The sequence below is a fragment of the Callospermophilus lateralis genome, chromosome 1, assembly GCF_048772815.1.
Source record: "Callospermophilus lateralis isolate mCalLat2 chromosome 1, mCalLat2.hap1, whole genome shotgun sequence".
NCBI lineage: Eukaryota > Metazoa > Chordata > Mammalia > Rodentia > Sciuridae > Callospermophilus > Callospermophilus lateralis.
This window is the reverse complement of record NC_135305.1, coordinates 34,778,720-34,800,502: the sequence shown is the minus strand read 5'-3', so window position 1 is coordinate 34,800,502 and position 21,783 is coordinate 34,778,720. Positions and strand designations below refer to the sequence as shown.

The 21,783-nt window shown below is 40.1% G+C and overlaps 1 protein-coding gene across 1 annotated transcript in view; it reads left to right on the top strand.

The window, feature by feature from the left end:
- The window catches only part of Col28a1 (collagen type XXVIII alpha 1 chain), a 158,234-nt gene that overhangs the window by 127,509 nt on the left and 8,942 nt on the right, over positions 1-21,783 (top strand). Inside the window, exons 27-32 of the mRNA XM_076861514.2 lie at positions 4,481-4,549; positions 5,077-5,157; positions 5,243-5,278; positions 11,059-11,095; positions 12,685-13,233; positions 14,716-14,873. Of these exons, the coding sequence (XP_076717629.2) occupies positions 4,481-4,549; positions 5,077-5,157; positions 5,243-5,278; positions 11,059-11,095; positions 12,685-13,233; positions 14,716-14,873 (930 nt within the window). The remainder of the gene's footprint in view (positions 1-4,480; positions 4,550-5,076; positions 5,158-5,242; positions 5,279-11,058; positions 11,096-12,684; positions 13,234-14,715; positions 14,874-21,783) is intronic.

The following is a 21,783-nucleotide window of genomic DNA, read 5'->3' as shown; positions in this document are numbered from 1 at the left end:
AAGAAAACAGCTCAACAGTAAAATTGAAAGTTATAAAGTTTGTTGATAAAAGTGTTGTCACTACATTGAGCCTGGGTTTTGGTTAAAATTCCAGTTGAGTCTGTTTTCTCTCTCCTTCCACATTTCAGTCCAAGACAACGGGCCTGTGCTGAAATCTTAGAATAACTTGTTTCTTATCCTACTTAATAATGGGCACCTTCATACCCTTTGGTAAAAATGAAGTTTATGTATCTCTTTAGATATAAGTATTGCTGTGTTATAAACATCTCTAGTATCATCTACGGGATGACAGAGGAAACTTGGGAGATGTAACTCAAACAGGAAGGGAAAATGGCTGTTGAAGGCTCCCTTGTTGCCTTGCAGCCTAAGTATCCACTTCTCTGTTAGCATTGCTCTTACGCCTAGGCAGGCAAATGTCGGTCTGGTGGTGGTGGATACCCAGTGCTGGGCTTATGAACTGGCCATATTCAGGCAGGACAATGCCATCTCTGGTTCAAGTGGTTGAACTGAAGTCCATCTTCTGTTCAATCCTGGGGAAATACAAAGGTTCTTGGTGATGATAGAAGCTTCCTGTATATAAAGAGCTGGAGCCACCTCAGGAAATCCACACCAGGGCTTTGTTTTAGGTCTCTTGGTATTCTTTTGGCCTGTGGGTACCCAAAACTTTGGGTAGACAAAACACTTGTATACTTATATTTTTTAGCTGCTGCCGCGATGAGAGCTGATACCTGTGTGCAGTCATTTAATGCATTCATTTACCTTTACACTCATTCATTTTATATGCTATTTTAATCTTAAATGTTACTTGAAGTAATTCACACTTACAGAAAAGTTATATAGTACGAAGAATTCCCATATCCCCTTTACCAGATTCCGTAAAAGTTAACATCACCACATTTGCTTTATCAAAGTATGTGTGTGTGTGCCCACATTCATGTTCTTTTTCTCTAACTTTTGAGAGTAAGTTCCAGCTACAGTGTCATTTTTTACCCTAACTGCAGTCCTTTTGCTACAAACACATTCTCTTACATCACACAGTAGGGTGATAAATAGCAATTATTATTGATATAATACTATCAAATCTAGAGGCATTATTTACATTTTCCCAAGCATTTCATTGATTCTTTTTACCTTAAAAATTATTATTTAGTAAAAAATGATTTATTTAAAGTAACTTTCACCCTTTTTTAAGTGTGTGGTTCTATGAGTTCCAGCAAATCTGTAGAGGCCTCTAACGGTCTTGGCTGAGCCTGACTTTATGACCCTCCCCAAGCAGTGGAGCTGCTCTACAGGTCGGTGCCAGGATTCATTCCCACAGATTGACTCCGTTTCCAGCCCCCAGTGGACATGGGTCATCCTCTGTGCCCTCAAGATAACAATGTTTGCTGCCTTTCCCTAGAGTTTTAGGACTTTTGTTTCACAGGGAGTGTCGTACCCTGCCCTGGGTGGTATAGTCTGAACATAAAATCCATGTTGAAATGCTATCAGGCACTCTGGGGCCTTGGGGAGGTAATTAAGTCGGGATTTGCCTTGCCCCTTCCACCATGTGAGGACACTGCAAAAAGCACCCTCTGTGAACCAGGAAACAGGCCCTCACAAGACAAGGAATCCTTTAATGCCTTGATCTGGGGTTTCTCAGCCCCAGAACTATAAGAAATAGATTGCTGTTGTTTATAAGCAACCTATTTCCATGGTATATTGTTATAGCAGCACAGACAGGCCAAGACACTGGAGATTCCTACTTCCCTCTGCCTGCACCAGAGGAGAGCTTTCTTCAGACTCTTATTGCCCCCAGGTTTCTTATGAGCACTGGTAAGGTCCCCAGAGAAGAAGAGCCTGTGATGGGTGCCATGTCCCCTTGTGCCTCCAGCCCCCCATCCTCTCCTGGTAGCCTGTATTGGCCTTTAGCAATTTATTAACAATTTTAGTCAAATCCTCCTTACCAATCCTGGGCTCTCCCCCAGGTATTGAGTGGTCAGGTTCTGCCTCTCTGTGGACGATTCGTGCTTCCTTATATGTGGAGTTGGCCAGTTTCCCTGAAACCACAGCTCTATGACAGATTCAAAAAAAGCGGTGACTCCACAGGTTGTAAGTCATTGTAAGAATAAGGGAAGGATTGACTTTTTACTTTTCTATATTCTGAGCAGAAGCCAGTCGTCCCCTTTACATTCTTTGATTATCTATGAATTTTATTTTTTTAATTACTGCATCTTATAGAACATTTAGAAAAAAAACCGTTATTGTTTCCTAACATCAGTAATAATAAAAAAGATCATTGAAGCATTCAGGTAGTTGTGCATTACTCTTAGAAACTTCTTTCCTGGAGAATAACAATCATCTGAAAACAAAACTATCACATTGTTAGCAGGACAGATTTAAGAGTCAACAAAGTGGTACAGTGATTAAGAAGCTAGGTTTAAAGTTTGCACTTAATCATACCTTCTGAAAGGTTATTTCCTGCAGTTGCTTTGACCCACGCTAAAAACATTGTTTATCTTTTTCCCGAGACTTATAAAGGGAAAAAAAAAAATCTGATTGTATAGTGTTCACCTCTGCCAAGCTAAGATATGGACTTACGTGGTAAGAGGCTTTTAGCCCGGTAATCTACTCTGAAAGTTATAGGAAGCCTTCAAGTATTTTGAAGGGAAACTGGTAATTTAAAGTGGGGGAAAATGCCTTCACTATAAGGGAATCCAGGTGCCTGGAATGACTACAGTGCTAGCAATTATATAGAAAATGTTTATATGTGAAGTATCCCAAAATAAATTCCTGAACATAGAAGGATCCAAACGTGATAACTGGCTCCCTGAGGTTTCCCCTCAGGGTGTGGTGAGGAAGCCACAATAGCTTTTAACTTTGTTAGGAAGTTGTGTCATTTCTTAAAAGCAGCTAGTTAGTCACCAACTTTTATTGGACGTCTTTTGTATTAGCTGTTGTGAAGATCTGAGATGTTGTCAAAGAATAATTATTCTGAATAATTGTTGAAAGGTGGACCCCCCTTTGTCTAAATATAGATGTGCCAGTGATAAGTCACCACTGCAGCTGGGTCCCACAATGATTTGCACCCTGGCTGTCCTTTGGGGTTGGGACAGAGCCAACCATTCGTTTCTTTTTAGTGTTCTCCCGTGAACTTTTAATTCCCTCATACCTGGCCAGAAACCCTCCTGGATCTCTGATCTCAATTCTCCCAGTTCTGATCCCAGTGTCTGAGACTCCCTGACAAGCCAAAGCTACCTTCCACAAATAGCTCATTCATCTCATAAAAATCTGAGAAAACAAACCTCCACCAAAGTGTTTTTTACTGGAACATCTTCCTTAAGAGAATACTTCCATCTCATATATATATTTTTTTTCTCCTTTTACTTAGAGCAGAGCACAATAGAATTCTAGGCATGCAACTCCTCAGGGTGCTTCAGGCCACTTTAAGCTCTGGCCTTCTGGTCTGTATGTAGACAGACCTTCTCCTCCTCCTCCAGATGAGGCTGCAGATTCATTCCTGCTGGAGTATGGCTTTCAGTGTGTGTCGTGAGGGTGATCTGTTTCCTGTTCATTCCTGCCTGTTTGTCTTCCTGATACCTACCTGTGTGAGGAGTGCCTTCTCTGAAAAAGAACAGATTTTTCTCCTTGTCCTTGAATCTTCAGCTTCACATCCAAGTGTTGGTTTAATATTTAGGGTATATGTAACTGATATCAGTCCCTATCCAGGTTCAGGGCCTCTTAAAACCTCCAGATTCCCTGGTGAGAAAAGAGGATTCTCTCTTGACTCTAAATTGAATAGAGACCAATAATCTTTACCTGTCCACTTCAACCAACTAAGCAATTAATAAAGAAAGCACTCCTTTTTCAAGCATGAGTCTCCTTAGCTGAGCCCAGGATTTTTACAATACTGCATAAACTTTCCTGGTGGGTCCGCTATCTCATAGCACTGGGCTTGGCTCAAGGGATACCAAGGTGCAATGCCATTCAGGGAGTAAGTTCTGAGTAGTCTGACCATGGTAGGAAACTTGTTTTAAGTCCTCTTGTGTTGAATTGAGGAGGCAAGAGTGTAACACCACACTTGCAATCCATTTAGAAACACAACGTGTCAGAGGATTAAAAAAAAAAACCTTAGAGTCTAGTTGTGAAAATCTGCTGTTAGATGTTAGGGCTGGGCTCATGAAGAACTGAGGGTATTTCAGTTCAACTTCAGAAAGTATTTACTTGTGTTCATTTTATTTTGTACTATTCTGTATATTTGTTTTGATGTAAAGGTTTCCTCCTAGGGAAGTGTACAATTGTGCAAAGGTATGCAAAAATATTCATTGAAGCACTATTTTTAATATAGAAATATTAGAAATTAATGTTCATCCATAGGATAATAGATAAATTATAGTCCTGTTATTTAATGGGATACTATACAGCAGAGAAGGTCAACAAAGTCCAAATATTCTGAGTCAACCTGGACAATTAATAGTAACATTCTTTCTTACATCCTGTATAGGGAGAACAAGGACCTCAAGGTTTTCCAGGGCCAAAGGGCACCAGGGGCCAAGGCCTCCCAGGTCAGAAGGTAAGCATTTCAGGATATTAGAGAAATGCTGTGGCTTGAGCTCTCAATAGCTTAACTTTGACTTTAAATGAGCTCTCATGTATGCATCACACTTCTTCCTAACACTCTCAGACATCCATGTGGAATTGAAACCTTGTACATAGCCTTTTCTACTTATAAATGTGCTCATTTTACAAAATCTTGCCTTCATTCTTAAAACCAGCCAATGAAGGGATAAATCCTTACAACACACATACAGGAGATAATAGATAACTCAGGAATCTGGGCAATTATGCAATAGCCTTCCCTGAAGTTGTGGAGTTGATCACATGGCCACTCCATATCTCTGGTTCATTATAAATTTGATAACTATGGCTGAGGGTGTGTAAACAAATTGCTCTCAATTTTTTTTTCATATTATATATTTGTATCAACAAGAGCTCCAGGTCTTGAAGCGATACCAGTTGCAAATAAACCAAGTTGCAGAGTTTTTGCTATTGACTTTAATGCTTATACTTTAAACTTGTCTTTTTATCATATTTTTAAAGGGTGAGCATGGAGAACAGGGTGATGTGGGAAAGAAAGGTGAAAAGGGGGAACTTGGAGACCCAGGATCTCCAGGAAAACAGGCAAGATGCGATGTAAAAAGTTGTGATTTTATACTCATGACTGGTTCCAACTATATTGACTGTTAACTCCTCTTGCACTATGTAGGGATTACAAGGACCAAAAGGAGATGCAGGACTTACAGTGAGTATCTGCTCTAGTGGGTAATTGAGGGTTTTGTGCTTGCAAAATTATTGCATTCATGTTTTAGCTTTAGAATTATGAATTCTTTGGATGCAGGATTCTAATTGGTATTTAAATGATGGTTACTGCTACCAGCCCAGTGTTGAATTAGATGCATGAGGTAATTGCATTGGACCGTGGAGGAGAAATTACACCAGGCAGCCTTGACTAACTTGTGGTGGAGGTGTGACCAGTCCCCTCACACCCCCTGGTAGAAATGATCACACTGCTATTATGGGCAACAAGGAAGTGAGCCGTTTACAAGAAACTGAATGTCCAAATGATTTCTTATTTTATCTGATCCTTCTCATTTCAGAATGGGGGCTCTTTTTCCTGAACTGGTTTCTTTAAGAAGTGTTCCAAAGAAAACAGCAACACAAAATCAGGATTATGCTTATGGATTGATTTACCTTTCAACAAATATTTGTTAAACAGCCACATTTTCCTGCTCGTTTCCACACACCATTAAAAACAGAGAAAAAAAAAACTGACTCTTGAGACACACATGGATGGGAAGGTTCTAGAGTTTCTGTAGCTAATCCTAATTCTTCCTTACTGATTCATTCTTATCTTATCTGAAGATACTACATCTCCTGGAGTAGAAGAGGAAAAGGGACCTTTTCTTCTTATTGATTTTTCTCTAGGTCATGGTCTGGAGATGCTGATGTTCTGTGCCAGGAAAATCCAAGTGTGAGGGTGTGGGAGTTCAGGTGCTGACAACAAGAGCAGAGAGGCACACATGGAACCTCTTTTCCTCCGACCCCAAAGATGCCTACAGTGGATGAAGCAGCTATATATACAATAATTTCCTCCCCACAAAACAAGCAGCAGGGGAAAGTGTACATAAATGACCAGTGGGGCTTCACCATATTATCCCAGCATGGGGAATTGGACTTCATCCATGTATTCTTCATCCATTTATTTGCTCATTTATTTATTTCTTTCACCAGTATTTTAGGGGAGTGTAGTGAGTCAGGCTCTGAGATAGAGAGGTACTAGGGAAATAGTAGAGAATAAGAGTCTGTCTCCCTGTCCTCAAAGAGCTGACAGCCCCGTGGGAATAAAGACATAAAGGTTGTTTATCCACAGTGTGATGAATGCCGTGACAGAAGTAGTTAGGAGAGTCCAGAGCAGACAGTGATGTGTGATATTGATACCACTGGTTACCGGTGACGATGAGTTCTCTTTCCCAGAGGTGAAGATTAAGCACCAGAGAAATGCCGAGGTAAGCGTAGAAAGCAAGTTTTATTTAAAGAATAAAAACAGACTTCTCCCAGGAAGAAGGGGGCCATAGCTGGTATCCAAAGATGCGGGAGCGTCCTGTCCCTTTTATACATCTTAGATTTCCTGTTCTCCTGCCCTCTTCCCCCTTATCTTGCTCCTTCATTTTGCCATCTTGCCCAAGTGACGGGTGGCCAGGAGATGCCCATGGGATGGCCAAAAAAGCAGCCCAGATAGTATCAATTAACAACTCATAACTACCTGAAGGGAGGAACAATTCTTGGGGCAGGTCACCTTAACAACAGGTTGGAGCAGGAGCAGGAGGAAGGGCCTTGGAAGGAGGAGGGGGAAAGGGCAGCATTTGATTTTCTTACTGACCAGCCCCCCACTTCCCCATCAGACCCAATTATTTATTATTTACATTGATTACTTTTTTTGACCTCCAGCCTCAAAATGTTTGGAGCAACCTGTTGAGTGCAGGGTTTTAAACCATAAAGCAATGATCTTAGTAATGGGGACATTATCTTATTGACATTGGTTTTCAAGATTTTAGAACAAGAGGCTAGCAGGATGGGAAGAGTGAAGGGAAAGAGAATGTACATTGTTAAAATCTAACAGGTGACAGGCACTGAGCTAGGCTCCTTCACATCAGTATCAACTTTTCTCAGCCACCTAGGTGCTCAAGCTTTGGAGGGCTGTACTTCTTCTTCTGGTGAGCATTCCTTGGGGCCAAAGGGCATGGCCACTCTATGCATAACCACCACCCCCCACCACCACCATTTGCCATAGTCTAAATACACTTGACCCTATTCTTCCTACCACACACCCTGTGTCACAAATTTACTGAAGTACCATAATGCAATGTGATTTGTGTGACTGCCACTCCTTCTGCCTGGAATGTTCCTCCTCTCTCCACCCACCCCACCCCAATGGACTCATAGTTTGGAAAGTCAACAACATTGGCCTATATGCCTTGGTCCACCTAAAAGGTGGCAAAGGGTCATGTATTTTCAAAGAATCTGGGTTAAGTTTGGGAGTAAGGACTGGATTCACTGCATGAATGCTGGCCAAGGCCTAATGCAGTGTAGGATTGGTGAGGATAAGGATGATAAAAAAAAAAAAAAAAAAAAGGCAGGCTGATTGGCAAGGTCTTCTCATGTCTAATACTCCATATTTAATGTACATGACAGCTCCATGTGGAAGGTAGTATTGTCTGTACTTCTGATGAAGACATACTACGTCAGACAGAAAGATTGAGCAATATACCCAACGTTACCTAGTGAGCAAGTAAGCAGGGCTTTTTAACTAGAGTTGGCCTGTCCCCTGCCAAATCCGGGCTGTACCCCATGAAAGCTCCCCTTGGAAGGCCTCTCTCATTTCCCTACCCCCATTCTTTTCCTGAACAAATGTATCCCCCAGATAGCTATCAATTACAGATTCCTTCCAGACTAACAAACGCTTTTAAGAGGAAAATACTATTGATGGAGTGAAATATTTAGATAATTCTCAGCAAATTATGTAAAAAGATTCTGTTATTCCACCTGTCCCTTCAATATTGGCATTTCCCAGTGACAACCCCCAGTCTTCTCTTCTCCATCTTCAATCTCTTACAGAGGGACAGCCACGAAAGGCAGGCGGATGTACAGTTTCAAAAGGCTAATTGAACAGCACAGTGAAATCATAGGATAAATTAAAAATTATTATTTTAAAAAATTATAATGCAGAGTATGTTTGTAAAATGGGGGTGGTTGGTCACATTAGTAAAAGCATGGCTGAGAGTCCCTCTTCCAGGCAATCTAACTGTGGTCCCTGTTTGAACAACTAAATGAACACTAGCATTTCTTCAATCTGTCTCCAGCGGGGACTGCACCAGAACTTACATCCTACTGCTACTGGGCTTCTCTAGCTGGATGTCCTGGAGGTCCACCAAATAATTAGCCAGGCCCGATCATCTTCACCATCCCAAACTTCCCCTATTCCACTCCTCCCTACCTCAGAGCAAGGCTCCACCATGTTTGCCTTCTCTTTGACCCCTTCTTCCCCTCATCCCTTCTTTCAGTTACTCTCCAGTTCCCTTCATGCTCCATCTGGAATGTTCTTCCAGGCCTGTCTTGCCCACCCATCACTATCACCACCGCCTTCTGGTATCATTTTCTTTACCTGAACTATTTAGGAACTTCAAACCCCTCCACCAGCTGCTGTGATCTTCTTTCTTAAACAGCTCTTCTGCTCTTGGGGATCACCGGTATTCAATGTGCAGCTCAAGTTCACACCTTCAACATAACACCAGGGCTCCCTGACTGCTACATTTCTGTTCTTCCTACCACACACCTGGAGTCGCCAGCTTACTCAAGTACTACAATGCAGTGTTCTTTGTGTGAGTGCCCTTCCCTCTGCCTGGAATGTGCCTTCTGTCTCTATCTACCCCAGATCAGTCAGAGCCTGCCTCTCTGGACCACTGCCCCAACCCCAGCAGACCTCGTGGTTCTCTGGCTCTCCGAGCACTTATAGAAGTCTTTGCCTATTTGTTTACTTCCTACTAGACTGTGACCTCTTTTATAGAATAAATTTGATGCCTTTGTTGTTGGCACCAAATAGCCAAAGTAGTTATTCAGTGACTTTAGTGAAAGAATAAACTGTTCCAGTCACTTAATAGAAAAGGGAAAAGTTGATATGTATACAGCCAATTATACATGCCATAAAAACATATTGAAAAGAATTAAAATACAGCCTTAATATATACAGTGTCCTCATAGGCCAACAAAGGACCAACTTTAAAATTAAAGAAAATGGGACAAAATACAGACTGTGTGTTCAAGAATACAACTTGGAAACATGCATATGAAATAAAATTTGACTTCACTAGCAATCCAATAAATCAATTTAAAACAATAAAACGTTTTGGTCTGCCAAATTGCAGTGATTAGAAATAATAACAACTAGCATTGTATGTCTAAAATAAAATAGCTTTTCTTATATAACTCTACCATTTACCCACTAGGTCAGCCAGCATCTTTGTTCAACACCAACTGCTTCATTCTAGCTGCAGAAGGCTTTCACTCCCCATCTTCAAAATGTGTAACTCCTTTTGTTCCTTACATATTGCTATTGGAGATGTCAGTTACTATAACTTTTGTGAAGGATAAGTTAGCAGCACTCATCAGAGAGCTATACATCCAAAAGTGATCACACATTTGACTTTAGAGATGAAGTTTTTTAGAACATTTAACAATATGAGAAATTAATTATAAGGTCAAGTGCAAAACTATAATCATAAAATTTGGTATAGAGTATTTTCTCTACATTAAAAAATTAAACATGAAAATATAAATTTATGGTTCCCCTTTCTAGTTATACTTAATATAATTTCATACATGTTCCTTTCCATATACATTCTAATTACGAATTTATTGAATGTCTCTCTGAACATGGAAAAGTATAGCAAGTTCTGAGAAAACAGGGTTGACCTCTTCATTTTATATAATTTTGTAATGTAACTCAGCATGGTATTAGAGGGTCTTCTTACATAGTTACTCGGAATCATTGTTTTTTGCTCAGTTTACAATTTAAAAACTTAGATTTAAATGACTGAATAGTTCCCATATACATGTTACCAGATATGTCACCTGTATCCCAATTCCGTCATTATACATTTATTCCTTAAAATTTTGCTCCTGAATCTGTTAAATTTTATCTTCTTAGATTAGGTCCACTGGTTCCTTCCTGTTGAAATCCAAGCTTCTGTAAATCCTCCTTTTCAGCTTCATGTCTTTGGCAAATGTGGTCTCCTGTCTTCTGTAGTCTTATCTCAGTCACCTTAAACATGCCATACAGGGTAGGGCATCACAAATTGACTTCTGGTACCCATGTGATCTCAGGCCCTTCTGTGGAGCTGAAGTACTGCAGGATGAAGGAACGAACATTCAGAAACACAGGGATGTTTCCTAGAAGAGCCAAAGTGAGGGTAGTAGGAAACTGAGGTGGGGACTTTCAAAACTGAGGATTGGTACAGAAGAAACAGGAGGGACTTCAGCCTGGAATGAATTCTTTTAGACCCTGAAGCATACCTTGTTTTCTCAGCACACTAAGCAACTAAGTGGTTTAAGTCACATTACTGAGCACACGTCTGCACCTCGCTATTGTAGGTAGTGCTTAGTGAGGACAGACCTCAGGCTAAGAGCTGTATGTGCATTTACCTCATTCCATCTGCACTACAGGCCTGCGATGCAGACACTGTTAGGTCACCTAATAGCCAAGGTTACAAGCTGATAAATGCTGAAATTGCAATTGAACTCCAGAACTCTGAGCGATTAAGTTTCACAACTCAACCACTCAACCTCATTTCAGTTATGATCTATTATACCCAACTTTTAAACCTCTGTGCTATTTCATTTTCTGCAGTGGAAGGATTACATCAAATGGCTCACTGCTGATTATAGTAAGACACCTTTTAAGACTCTGGGAAAAAAAATACTATAGTCATACATTTAATGCTAATACATTTTCCTTTTTCTCCCCAGAGAGAAGAAATTATTGAGCTCATTATTAAAATATGTGGTAAGATTTAACTTATCAAAGAAAAGAGTCCATCCATTTAAGATACCATCCTCGCTATGGTCTGTGTTGGTGTGGTAAGGAGTTCCCTCAGAGGATGTGTATTATATGGCTAGTGAGGGGTGTGCAAAGTCAGAGAGAAACTGAGAGGAAGCAGTGACGAGGCTGTGGGAACCCTGACTGAGCAAAGGAAGTTGTCTTTGCTGTGGTTAGGGAGCCTGAGGTTCCTGACTTAGTGTGTGTGGGTAGCCTGGTCTTTTGTAAGCTCAGTGCTCATTTGTAGTCTGTGACATTTACCTGAGCTAGGGAAGGGAAAAACAAACAAACAGGAAATATGACTACAAAAACCAACTGGTACACAAGTCCAGTCTAGCTGGTGGTTTAATGTCTGTGTTTTTCCTGAAGCCAAGAAGTCTGAGTAGAGTTTTGAACATGATTTCTAGGGCTATCCTGAATCTCAAAGGCAGAAGAAGGACATTCAGTCGTTCATTTTGCTTCACAGTGATATCTAAATGAATCTATGATGGACCACTTTAGACTTAAAATAGTTGTCAGAAAGGGGAAGTAAAGGAAAGAGATCAGCCAAAGGCAAATAATGATAATAATAATAATAATAATAATAATAATAATAATAATAATAATAATAATGAAATAAAAATGAGAGAGACTCCTGTGCTTAAAGTGGTCAAAGACAGGGACATCACTGTCTTTCCATACAGGGAATCCCAGAACTGGCTTGTCCCCTAAAAGGCATCTGGACCTAAGAGCCATCCTGAAACTCTATGATGACAGACCAATATGGACATGGGTTCTGGGTACTAAAAGCCCTGTGAAAATAACACCAGTTTCCTGATGACTTTCTATGGTTGGTTGGTGAGCAACAGGAGGAGATATATATATGTAAAAGAAAGAAAACTCTGATAATTTTTATCCTCTGGGCACTCTTAGAATTGCTTTGAATGACTGTTTACTGACTTAAACAAAAGCTGTTTATTGCCCAGTGCTCTCTGGAATTTCACAGCATAGATGGGCTAACGTTCTCTTTGATAACGTGGAAGCCACTACAGTCCTCACTGTGGGTGATTAGACATACATAGAGTTGTTGTGGGCAGCTAGTGTATAGTTTAAGACCTCAATCCTTCCCCCCCTCCCCGCATAATTAAAAATTCTCATCCCAATACTTCCTCCATGCCAGAGAGCAAATCTCCAGTTTGATGTAAGGGTTGAAGCTTTCAGATGTAGATTAAGAACAGATGTTGAAATGATGAAGAACAGATTTTGGACAGTAGTTACCTCTTAGAGGAAGAGTAATAAAATTGGGAAGGCACACACTGGGCATGCTAGCTTTTAAAAAATATATTTTAATTTAAGAAATGAACAGATAGGTGTTTATTATTTGTTATGGAATCTGAGTCAAGTAAGAAGCCTGGAGGGAGACAGATGTCAGCTGTTCCCAGTCACAGGAAAGTAAAATAATAGTTCAGGTCCCAAGTTAATTCTTTCCCCTCTTCTCCTAATGTGGTGCTAATCAGTGATGGTTTGGTTTCATTCCTGCAGTTTTTTTTTTTTTGGTCTCAACATTTGTCTTTTAGGTTGTGGTCACAAATGCAAAGAGACTCCCCTGGAGTTGGTGTTTGTGATTGACAGTTCAGAAAGTGTGGGGCTAAACAACTTCCGGATCATCCAAAATTTTGTGAAGTCTCTGGCTGACCGCGTTGCTGTGGACCTCACCACAGCCCGCATAGGCATAATCAACTATAGTCATAAGGTGGAAATAGTGGCTGATTTGAGGCAGTTCTCCAGCAAGGATGATTTCAAGCTGGCTGTAGACAACATGCAGTATCTGGGGGAAGGTACCTATACAGCCACTGCCCTGCAGGCTGCCAATGACATGTTCAAGGGTGCCAGGCCAGGCATAAAGAAGGTGGCCTTGGTCATCACGGATGGACAGACAGACTCCCGAGATAAAAAGAATCTGACAGAAGTGGTGAAAGAAGCCAAAGACACTGGTGTGGAGATATTTGTGATTGGGGTGGTGAAGAAAAGTGACCCCAACTTTGACATGTTCCTTAAAGAAATGAATCTAATTGCTACTGATCCACAGCATGTATATCACTTTGATGACTTCTTGACCCTGCTAGGTAAGGCTGGGTGCCCCAGGAGAAAGGAATTTGCGTTATTCTTTCAAATATCGTATCACTAGATTATTACCAAAAATGAAAATCAGGAGATTAATGAAGCTTATGCCAACATTAAATTGTAACGCATAAACTATCGATGTTAAAAAAAAAAATTTTAGTATCCTCCAGTTTGGAGGGTACAATACCATGTCTTTATTCATGCGTAGTAAGGGCTGAATTGACCTTGGAGTTGTTTAACTGAAGTATTCATGGTCAATGGACAGGAATGAAAAGAAAGACTAGGACTTGGGGATATTGTTAAGACTGGTTAATGTTCAGAAAATTACCTAACTAGAGTATGGGATGGAGCAAGGCAGGACATAACCATAGACAAAAAATGTAAAGATGCTTGTCAAATGATAATGTTACAGTAAACTAAAGAGGTGGGAAACACAAGTAATTGGGATTAGTTAGAGAGCTTGTTCTGCTCTGTGGTTTTATGAAAGCGTGCTGATATCAGGAATTTATCTTGGAGAATGGCCTTTTGGATATGCATCATATTAATGCTAATCTGATGGGCTTCCCTGTGCTGAATTTACCCTTTCACATGAACTGATACTTACTAATGAAACTGCCTAATATCCTGACTCATCTCTGTTTAAATTGTATAACTTTACAGTGAAATATATTCCAGTTCTTTAGAAACTGATGACTGATGCTGGCAGGGCCCAGACCTGGAAAGCTTATGATGTGAAATTATGCTTAATGCATTTGCAGGCTTCAGTTTGTCATTATCTTTCCTCCACCATCTACCTGGGAGTGGGGCCTGACATGGCCGGGCACCAACTGTCCAGGCCTCATGCCCTGCCCATGCCTTAGTGCCAGCACCACCAGTCCTAAGGGTAGTATACCATGCTCAGAAAGCTTATGTTTTCTATTCCTTCCTTCTCCAAGCTTCCTGACCTTAACCCCCTGCTTGGTGACTGGTGGGTCTGATATATTCAATCTCATTGGGCTGTTCATGTGTTAGAATGGCCAGAAGTAATTCATGTTTCAGGAAAAATTTCTATTTTAATAACCTAAGAGCTTTATCATCTTATCTGAAGGAGTTTTTACTTTGCTACAGGCAGTGAGGAATATACTTCTTTTGCATTAGCTGGCTTTTTACTCTCCCTAAAACTAGACTAAGTGCCTATATAACTTAATGTGGACAAAGCTAACCCTTTACATAGAGTTAGGTTTACATTCATAGCTAACTGACACTTTAGATAAGTAAGCATTTAAATTCCTCTTTTGCCTCTTTATGCTGGGGTGTATTATGAAATTAAAGAAAGTTATTTTAGATAAACTCTTATACATAATAAAAAAATGAACTAAATCAGTTCACTTTAGTAGTCAATTTCAAAGAATGGGGAATTTCTTATTTTAAAGAAAGTGATGATTGCTTTAAACAGGTTTTAAGTAATGTTTCATTACTCCTACTTTCTCCCTTTCTTTTAAAAGACACCCTGAAGCAAAAGTTGTCTACAAAAATTTGTGAGGATTTTCCTTCCTATTTAGCTAAAGTTTTTGGCTCCTCATCATCTCAACCTGAATTTGGGGTGTTGGGGGAAGAACTTGGCATATCTACTCCAGAGCCCCCAGAAGAAATTTCTGAGTCAGTAAGTAACTATTTTGCTTACTTTTTGAGCTTAAAATGGTGTATTCTATTTTGTATCAAAGACCTTCTTGCTCTGTGCTGTCAGAATCAGCTGGGATATGGATATTTTCATGTGCTTGGCTCCAAATATACCACCTTGACCCAAGATTTCCAGTTCTGAAACAGCTCTAGGGCTTATAAACAAGAATATGAGATTTTTTAAAAATTCCATATTTGATAAGTAATTTCCCACTAAATATTGCAAACAATATTTTTATATCACACCTGTCACTACCAAAGCAATCGCGTGCACTAGAACAGGTTAATAATACACTATTTGCAGATTTGTTTATACCAGGGCCACAACTCTTCTTCTTTCATCTGTGCTTCCACTCCCCACTTTGTATCTTTTCAAGTTTTTCTGAAGTATGCACATGTCCAACTGGTCACTCTCCCATGTTCCATGCCACATTCTTGCTTACTGAGCTTCCAGCTCTATGCTCAAAGTGGGGATGGAAGGGAGGTATACATACATGACCAGGGCTTCCTGGTCATAGGGCATGAAAATAACTAGCTCCTGAATGAATTTTGAGGTAAATGTGACTGTCCTTATAGCAAGCTTCTGGAAACAAATTTAAGCCAATCATATCATGAGAAGTTAGTAGGTTATTTTAGGTGCAAACTAGTAAGCAACTCCTACAGGCTCTTCTTCACCAATTTATGACTAAAGCAAGTCTAGACTGGTGTCTGCTATATATAAGGACAACCTTTAGCAAGTGGGCAGGCACAGTCATGCCCTGTTCTTTAAGTTTGATAAAGTCCCTGTGTTATTTCTCTCTCTCTCTCTCTCTCTCTCTCTCTCTCTCTCTCTCTCTCTCTTTTATTTTACTTTATTTTATTATTATTATTTTTTTGGTACTAGAGATTTAACTCATGGGTATTTTACCACAGAGCTACATGTACCCCAGTACCCAAGCCCCTTTTATAAAATTTTAAGACAGGGTCTTGCTAAGTTGCTTAGGGCCTCACTAAATTACTGAGGCTGGCCTTGAACCTGCAATCCTCCTGTCTCACCCAACCAAGCTGCTGGGATTAAAGGCGTGCACTACTGTGCCTGGCCCTGTGTTATCCTTTATATACTTGTTTTATTTTTATGCGGTGTTAAGGATTGAACCGAGTGCCTCACACGTGCCACGCAAGCTCTCTACCACTTAGCCACAACCCCAGCCCCTGTGTTATTCTTTTATAAAGACTTCATTGAAATGAAAGAGTATCATGAACAAGAGTAAAAATAGCTGGGTGTGGCTGTGCTTGCTTCTGATTCCAGTGGCTTTGGAAGCTGAGGCAGGAGGATCGCAAGTTAAAGCCAGCCTCCAAAACTAAGGGAGATCCTGTCTCAAAACACAAAATAAGGATTAAAAAAGGCTGGGGATATGACTCAGTGATTAAACACTCCTGGGTTCATTCCCTAGCATAAAAAAAAAAATTCTAACATCACCTTCTACTTAAACTGAGGCCTCAAGAAACATTAGATCAGTAATGGGACCCAAGGGCATGCAGCCTAGGATACAAATCTTAAGGGCACAGACTATAAGTCTCACTAATTTTTATACCCTGTTCCAAAAAGAACAGAAAGGCCTGCAACATATTCTGGAGTCCCATAAACATGGACTTCAAGATGATTAATGCCAATTAGGGCCACAAACTGCCCCTGGATTGTTTTGAAATCAACACACACTTTTATACCATGTGGTCTCTTCCAGGGTCAGCACACTTTGCTTTTCATACAGGGTCATATATTGAACACTATTGGCTTGAAGGTCATTCCATTTCTGTTCTAATTAGAAGTCTTTGAAGTACAAAAGTAATCATAGATAATACTTTAATGAATGAGCATAACTGTGTTCTGAAAAAACTTATCACAAAGACAGGCTTTGTGGTGTGGTTCAGTGGCAGAGTGTGGTTCAGCATGCATGAGGCTTTGGATTCAATCCCCAGCACCCAAACAAAACTAAACAAAAACTTTTATGAAAACAGATAGAGACTAAGACTTGGCTCAGAGAGATTTGCTGGCCATGGTCTATACTGAGCATTTTAAAGTAAAATATAGACAATAATATACACAGTCTATCTCCTCCTGAGTACCATCCACTGCTGGGACCTTGCCTCCTTGTGTGACTTATCACTTTGTCCCTCTTGTCAACCCATGTAAACAATCAATTTTCCAGTAGGTATTTAGATGCTTCCCAATGTCTTCCTTAAAAAGATTAAGCTCAGGATTCATCTGGCAAGTAATGTTTAAACTGAACCCTCCTTATAATCATTGAATCACATTTCTGCTGTATTAATACTGATGAATTTCAGTAGCACATATTGATCATTTACTGCTATGCTAGGTTATCCAAGGTGGTAACTCTTAACACATGGTTTCTGCCTGAGAGAAGGTCACAGTCCAGCAGGGAGATAGATAAATACAAGATGCACTGATGCTTTAAGAGTTTTCTCAGAGCTATGGATGAAGCATGAGAGATGGTGCAATTAATCTCAGGGAGAATAGTGGAAAGTGCCTTAGTTGGCTTGGGCTGAGGGTAAAAATATCATGAACTGGGTGGCTTAAATAACATTTATTTCTCACAGTTTTGAAGACTGGGGTTTAGGTTTCAATATATGAATTTTGGAGGGACGCAGCATTTAGTCCATAACTGAAGGTTTCACAGAGGATGTGGCACTGACCCCAGAGTTGACAATAACTAGGAGTTTTTCAAAGGAAAAGTAAAGAGGGAAGAGTATTCCCAGCATAGGGAATATCTAGGCACAGGCTGTATCGACAGGGGCATGGCATTTCCGGAAAAGGGGACAAGTTCAGTCTAACTGTAGCCTAGGGTGTGTATGGAAGAATGATGAGAGGTAAAGCTGGACAGGTCATTTGAGGACTAATCATAAATGGATTTATGTGCCAACCCAAGGAGCTTGAACTTCATCTATAGGCCAGCTAGCCTGGAGACAGCAGAGGAATTTGTAAAGTAAGGGTCCATAGGTGGTCATATTCGTTCACAAAAAGAATAACCCTGGTTATAGTGTGACAGGTAACTAGGAAGAGGAGTGAAGAAACCAGATATGAGGTCTGATCGTCTGGGCAAGAGATAGCAAGGCCCTAAATTGAGGCAGGGGTAGTAGGAATAAAACAGAGGCACAGGTAGGAAAGCCTTTCCTAGCAGAATTAGCAGAATTAAGCAATTGAGGGTTAGGGAGAGGGATGGGTTTTGGTATGACAATTGGGTGCCTGGATTGGAGATAGGTTAGATTGAAATATGGAGATTATAGGACAGGGTTTTTAAAGTTATAAAATAAGTTTAGTTTGTACCATGTAAAGTGCCTGAGGAACATTCAAGAATGTTCTGATGCGGAATGAGGAACATTAAGGCATATGCCTCTGATGTCATGTTACAGGAATTTGATGACTCTGAGAGTCAAGTGACATTAACAGATCATAGCAGATGAAGCATTCTAGTAACTGGGGAGGGGAAGGAACAAGAAGAGAAAATCCAGAATAGTTTGGATTTATAAAACCAATTGCTGCAAGGAGGGAAACTGAGCATTGGCCGGGTCTCTCTAGGAGGCCTTTGATTGAGGTAGTGGGAGCTCACAATGCACCTGAGTTTCTTGGATAGCCCCTCTTGTTGCTAGACCTTGTCACACTGGTTCTCTCTGCAAAAACATCAAGTCAATTGTGAATTTTTAAGAAATTAGTTTCTTAGTAGTTATTTTAATATGAGCAAACATGTATGCATTATTTTCATCTTTAAATCTGAAATATCCATTTATCTATAGTCTGCCTACATATAAATATAAAAACATTTGTATTTCTGTGCCTATGAAGCTATCTTTGTTTAATACCTATCGGTTCAGGTTGTTTCCTAGCTTACTCTAGGGTATAATGGAAAACCAGTAAATAATCTCAGAGTTTTTTGTGTTGCTTTTTCCTTTCTCTGTGGTTTTTATTGCTTCCTTCAGATACCTAGCTTCTTTCAGTCTTTCATTCTGTCTTTTCTTCTTCCATTTCTTTCAAAAATCTGTTCTTAGGGGAAAATCTGACATCAGTTATTTACACTTCAGTGTGCAGTCTAAGTCTGTGATTTCTACCTCAAAGAAGGACCAGCATTTTAAGCATTCTATTTAACTGTGGAATGAGATTTGGTCCTGATTTACATGTGCTTTAAGTATCTGGGAACAGGTATGTTGGGAAATATGGAATGCAGAAAGATCTCTTCCTACTAAAATTTGTGACATTAAGCAATCCCCTGCTCTATTTCGTTCACAGGCCAGTTTCAGGAAGCTAAATATGTACGTCCATTAGAACTGTATCTCTCCTGAAATCTCTGGATAATTTATGTTTTCTTCTGGAATCTATTGTGTTTATATTGTTAATAATTATTTATATGTGTCTTAACTTTCCTAGTGCATTTAAATTTTTTAAGGACATGATCTTTGTCTAAAATTTGTGTCATACTTATCTAAAACAGTGCTTTGTTTTACACACAGTAGATGCTCAATAAATGTTTATGACCAAATAAGTGTCACACCAGTTGTTGAGTTAAAAGAGAAATCTGAAGATTTTTTTCCAATGAAGGACAATTATACTGTAATAAAAAGATTATACTGTAATAAAAAAATCCTTATTTTTATGGTAGCAATAATGTTAACACTTTCATGTTCACTTATTCTTTCTGGTCCAGTTGGGTTAAGGTTTCCAAGATGTAAATAGGAATAGGGCAATAAAATCAAGTGAACTTCATTTTATTAGGCCAACTGGTCATATCCAGTAATGGTCCATTAAGCCCATAAGCATATTAATTTCCTGCATGAAGTCACTTTTTGTCATTCTGAAAGCATTAATAAATAATGTCAGTGTCAGTTTATTTGTAGGAGTTGGTTTCTTATAATAATACCTTAGGTATTTTTTCTTCTTGAAGAAGTAGAAAGAAACCCTATATGCCCTTTCTAAAAGTTTCTCTTTCTGTTATTATGAAAAATTATTCCTTGACTGCAAGTAACTTAGATAACTGGCAGCAAGACTTTTTCCTCTTGGTAGAAAGGAGACTGTGGCATTCCTGTGCAGAGTGATTCCACAGCAACACAGTGATTGACACAGCCAAGCTGGCGTGGGAGGTCCCTCTGGTTAGCTGAGCAGGAGGAGGCACAGTGGAGGAATAAGAGGGCGTTGTTAGTCTCCTTGTTCTGAGAGCATCCTGATTCTTCCTGCCAGTCTTCAGTCTAGCATGCAGGCTCCTCATTTCCATGAAGAAAATGTACATTCTGTACCAACATATATTACAGAAAATTAGCCTAGTGGCTGACTGCTGGCTGTCTCGCCGTCTTTGTCTGACTTTTCTGTTTTATTTTAGTCCAATATCTCCATTTCCAATTCACTCTCACCATCTCTCCCATCTCATACCTTCTTTTCCCCACAATGATTATTGTTTCTCACTGTATGTCAAGATCCACTTAAATAAAGCCACTTCTGAGACCAGACTCCACTGGACATTTTTTTTTACAGAATGGGAGCACTGAGCAGATTCAGACTTGATGTTGGAATTGAATGTCTTTTCCTTCCCAAATCTGACTTTGGGCTCCATCCTCAACTCTGATGTGATACCTTTCAATTGTCTACCTGTGCCCTGAGGCCTGTTCCCTTCTACCTCTTATAAGGTCAGAACTTTGCTCCAATGGTGTGCCATTTCCTACTAATATTTCAGACTTCCTCCCTAGAGTCAGTAAAGAGACTTCAGGCTCACCCATCTAAAAGATACCCCAAACCTCTCTTAATTTACACATCCCTCTTGCTAATATCCTATCTCTTTCTATCGTTGTATAATAAAATTATTCCTCAGGCCAGTCATTGCTGTCTCTTTGTCTCTCTTTCTCTCCTGCTCTTTGCTCCTCCCCTCCCTCCATCTTCCATTTCTCTCTCCCCTTTCCCTGTCCCTCTCCTTCCTCTCCCTCTTTCTCCACCTCACAGTCCCACCCAACCACCCACTCCCCCTCAATGTCATTCATTCAATGCTTTCTGACTTCCCATTCACTCAGGAAACCCTCTGAAGTCAGGCTACTGCCTCTACTATGCCACTGAAATTCTGCTAGAAAGGCCACCAGTGACCTCCTTAATTTCCAGATCCTTGCTGGACTGCTCTTTTTCATGTAACACCATGGACACAGTTTTGCTGAACCTATTTTCCTTGATTGTGAGAGCCCTCTCTTGTTCTCCTGCCACCCCTCTGAGCACTCTATATCAATCACTGTTGGGGGGTAATCTTTGTCTGCCTACCCCTGAAACATCAGAGCCTTAATTTTTCTGATCTCTGTCCACAGGCTGCTTCTCCTTTTCTTCCATGTTCTCGTTCTGAGTTCCAGTGTTGTACATGTCAACAACTGTCCCATTTGCTTCCCTAGTCCAGGCCTTTTTCTTGGCCTCATAGTCACACATAGTCTTGGCCTGTGCCTGGGGATTCCACAGACATGCATCGTGGAATATATTCACAGTGCTGCTTCTCCAGATGTCCTTTTCTCTCCTTCCCAACAACTTGCCAAGTATCCATAAGAAGACTGGGGACGAGGTGGTAAGCCTGTCCTCACAGCACTACTGTCTCCTTCAGAAAGTTCCTATCGTCCCTCTCTCTGCTCGCCACCGCTCACCCTCCTCTCCTCCTTGCCTCTGTTACTTTAGATCAGAACCGCTACATTTCTCACCCACATTAATCATATCATATGGCCATAATTTGTGTCTTTGCTTTCTTTTCTACATCCTTTCCAGCTTATTTAATACCTGTTAATAGTGTCATTTTATTTATGCATTTCCTCTTTTAAAAATAGCATCATCAAATTATTTCACTTACACATAATTTCATTTTGGTTGAATTTTCTTTAAAAACCTA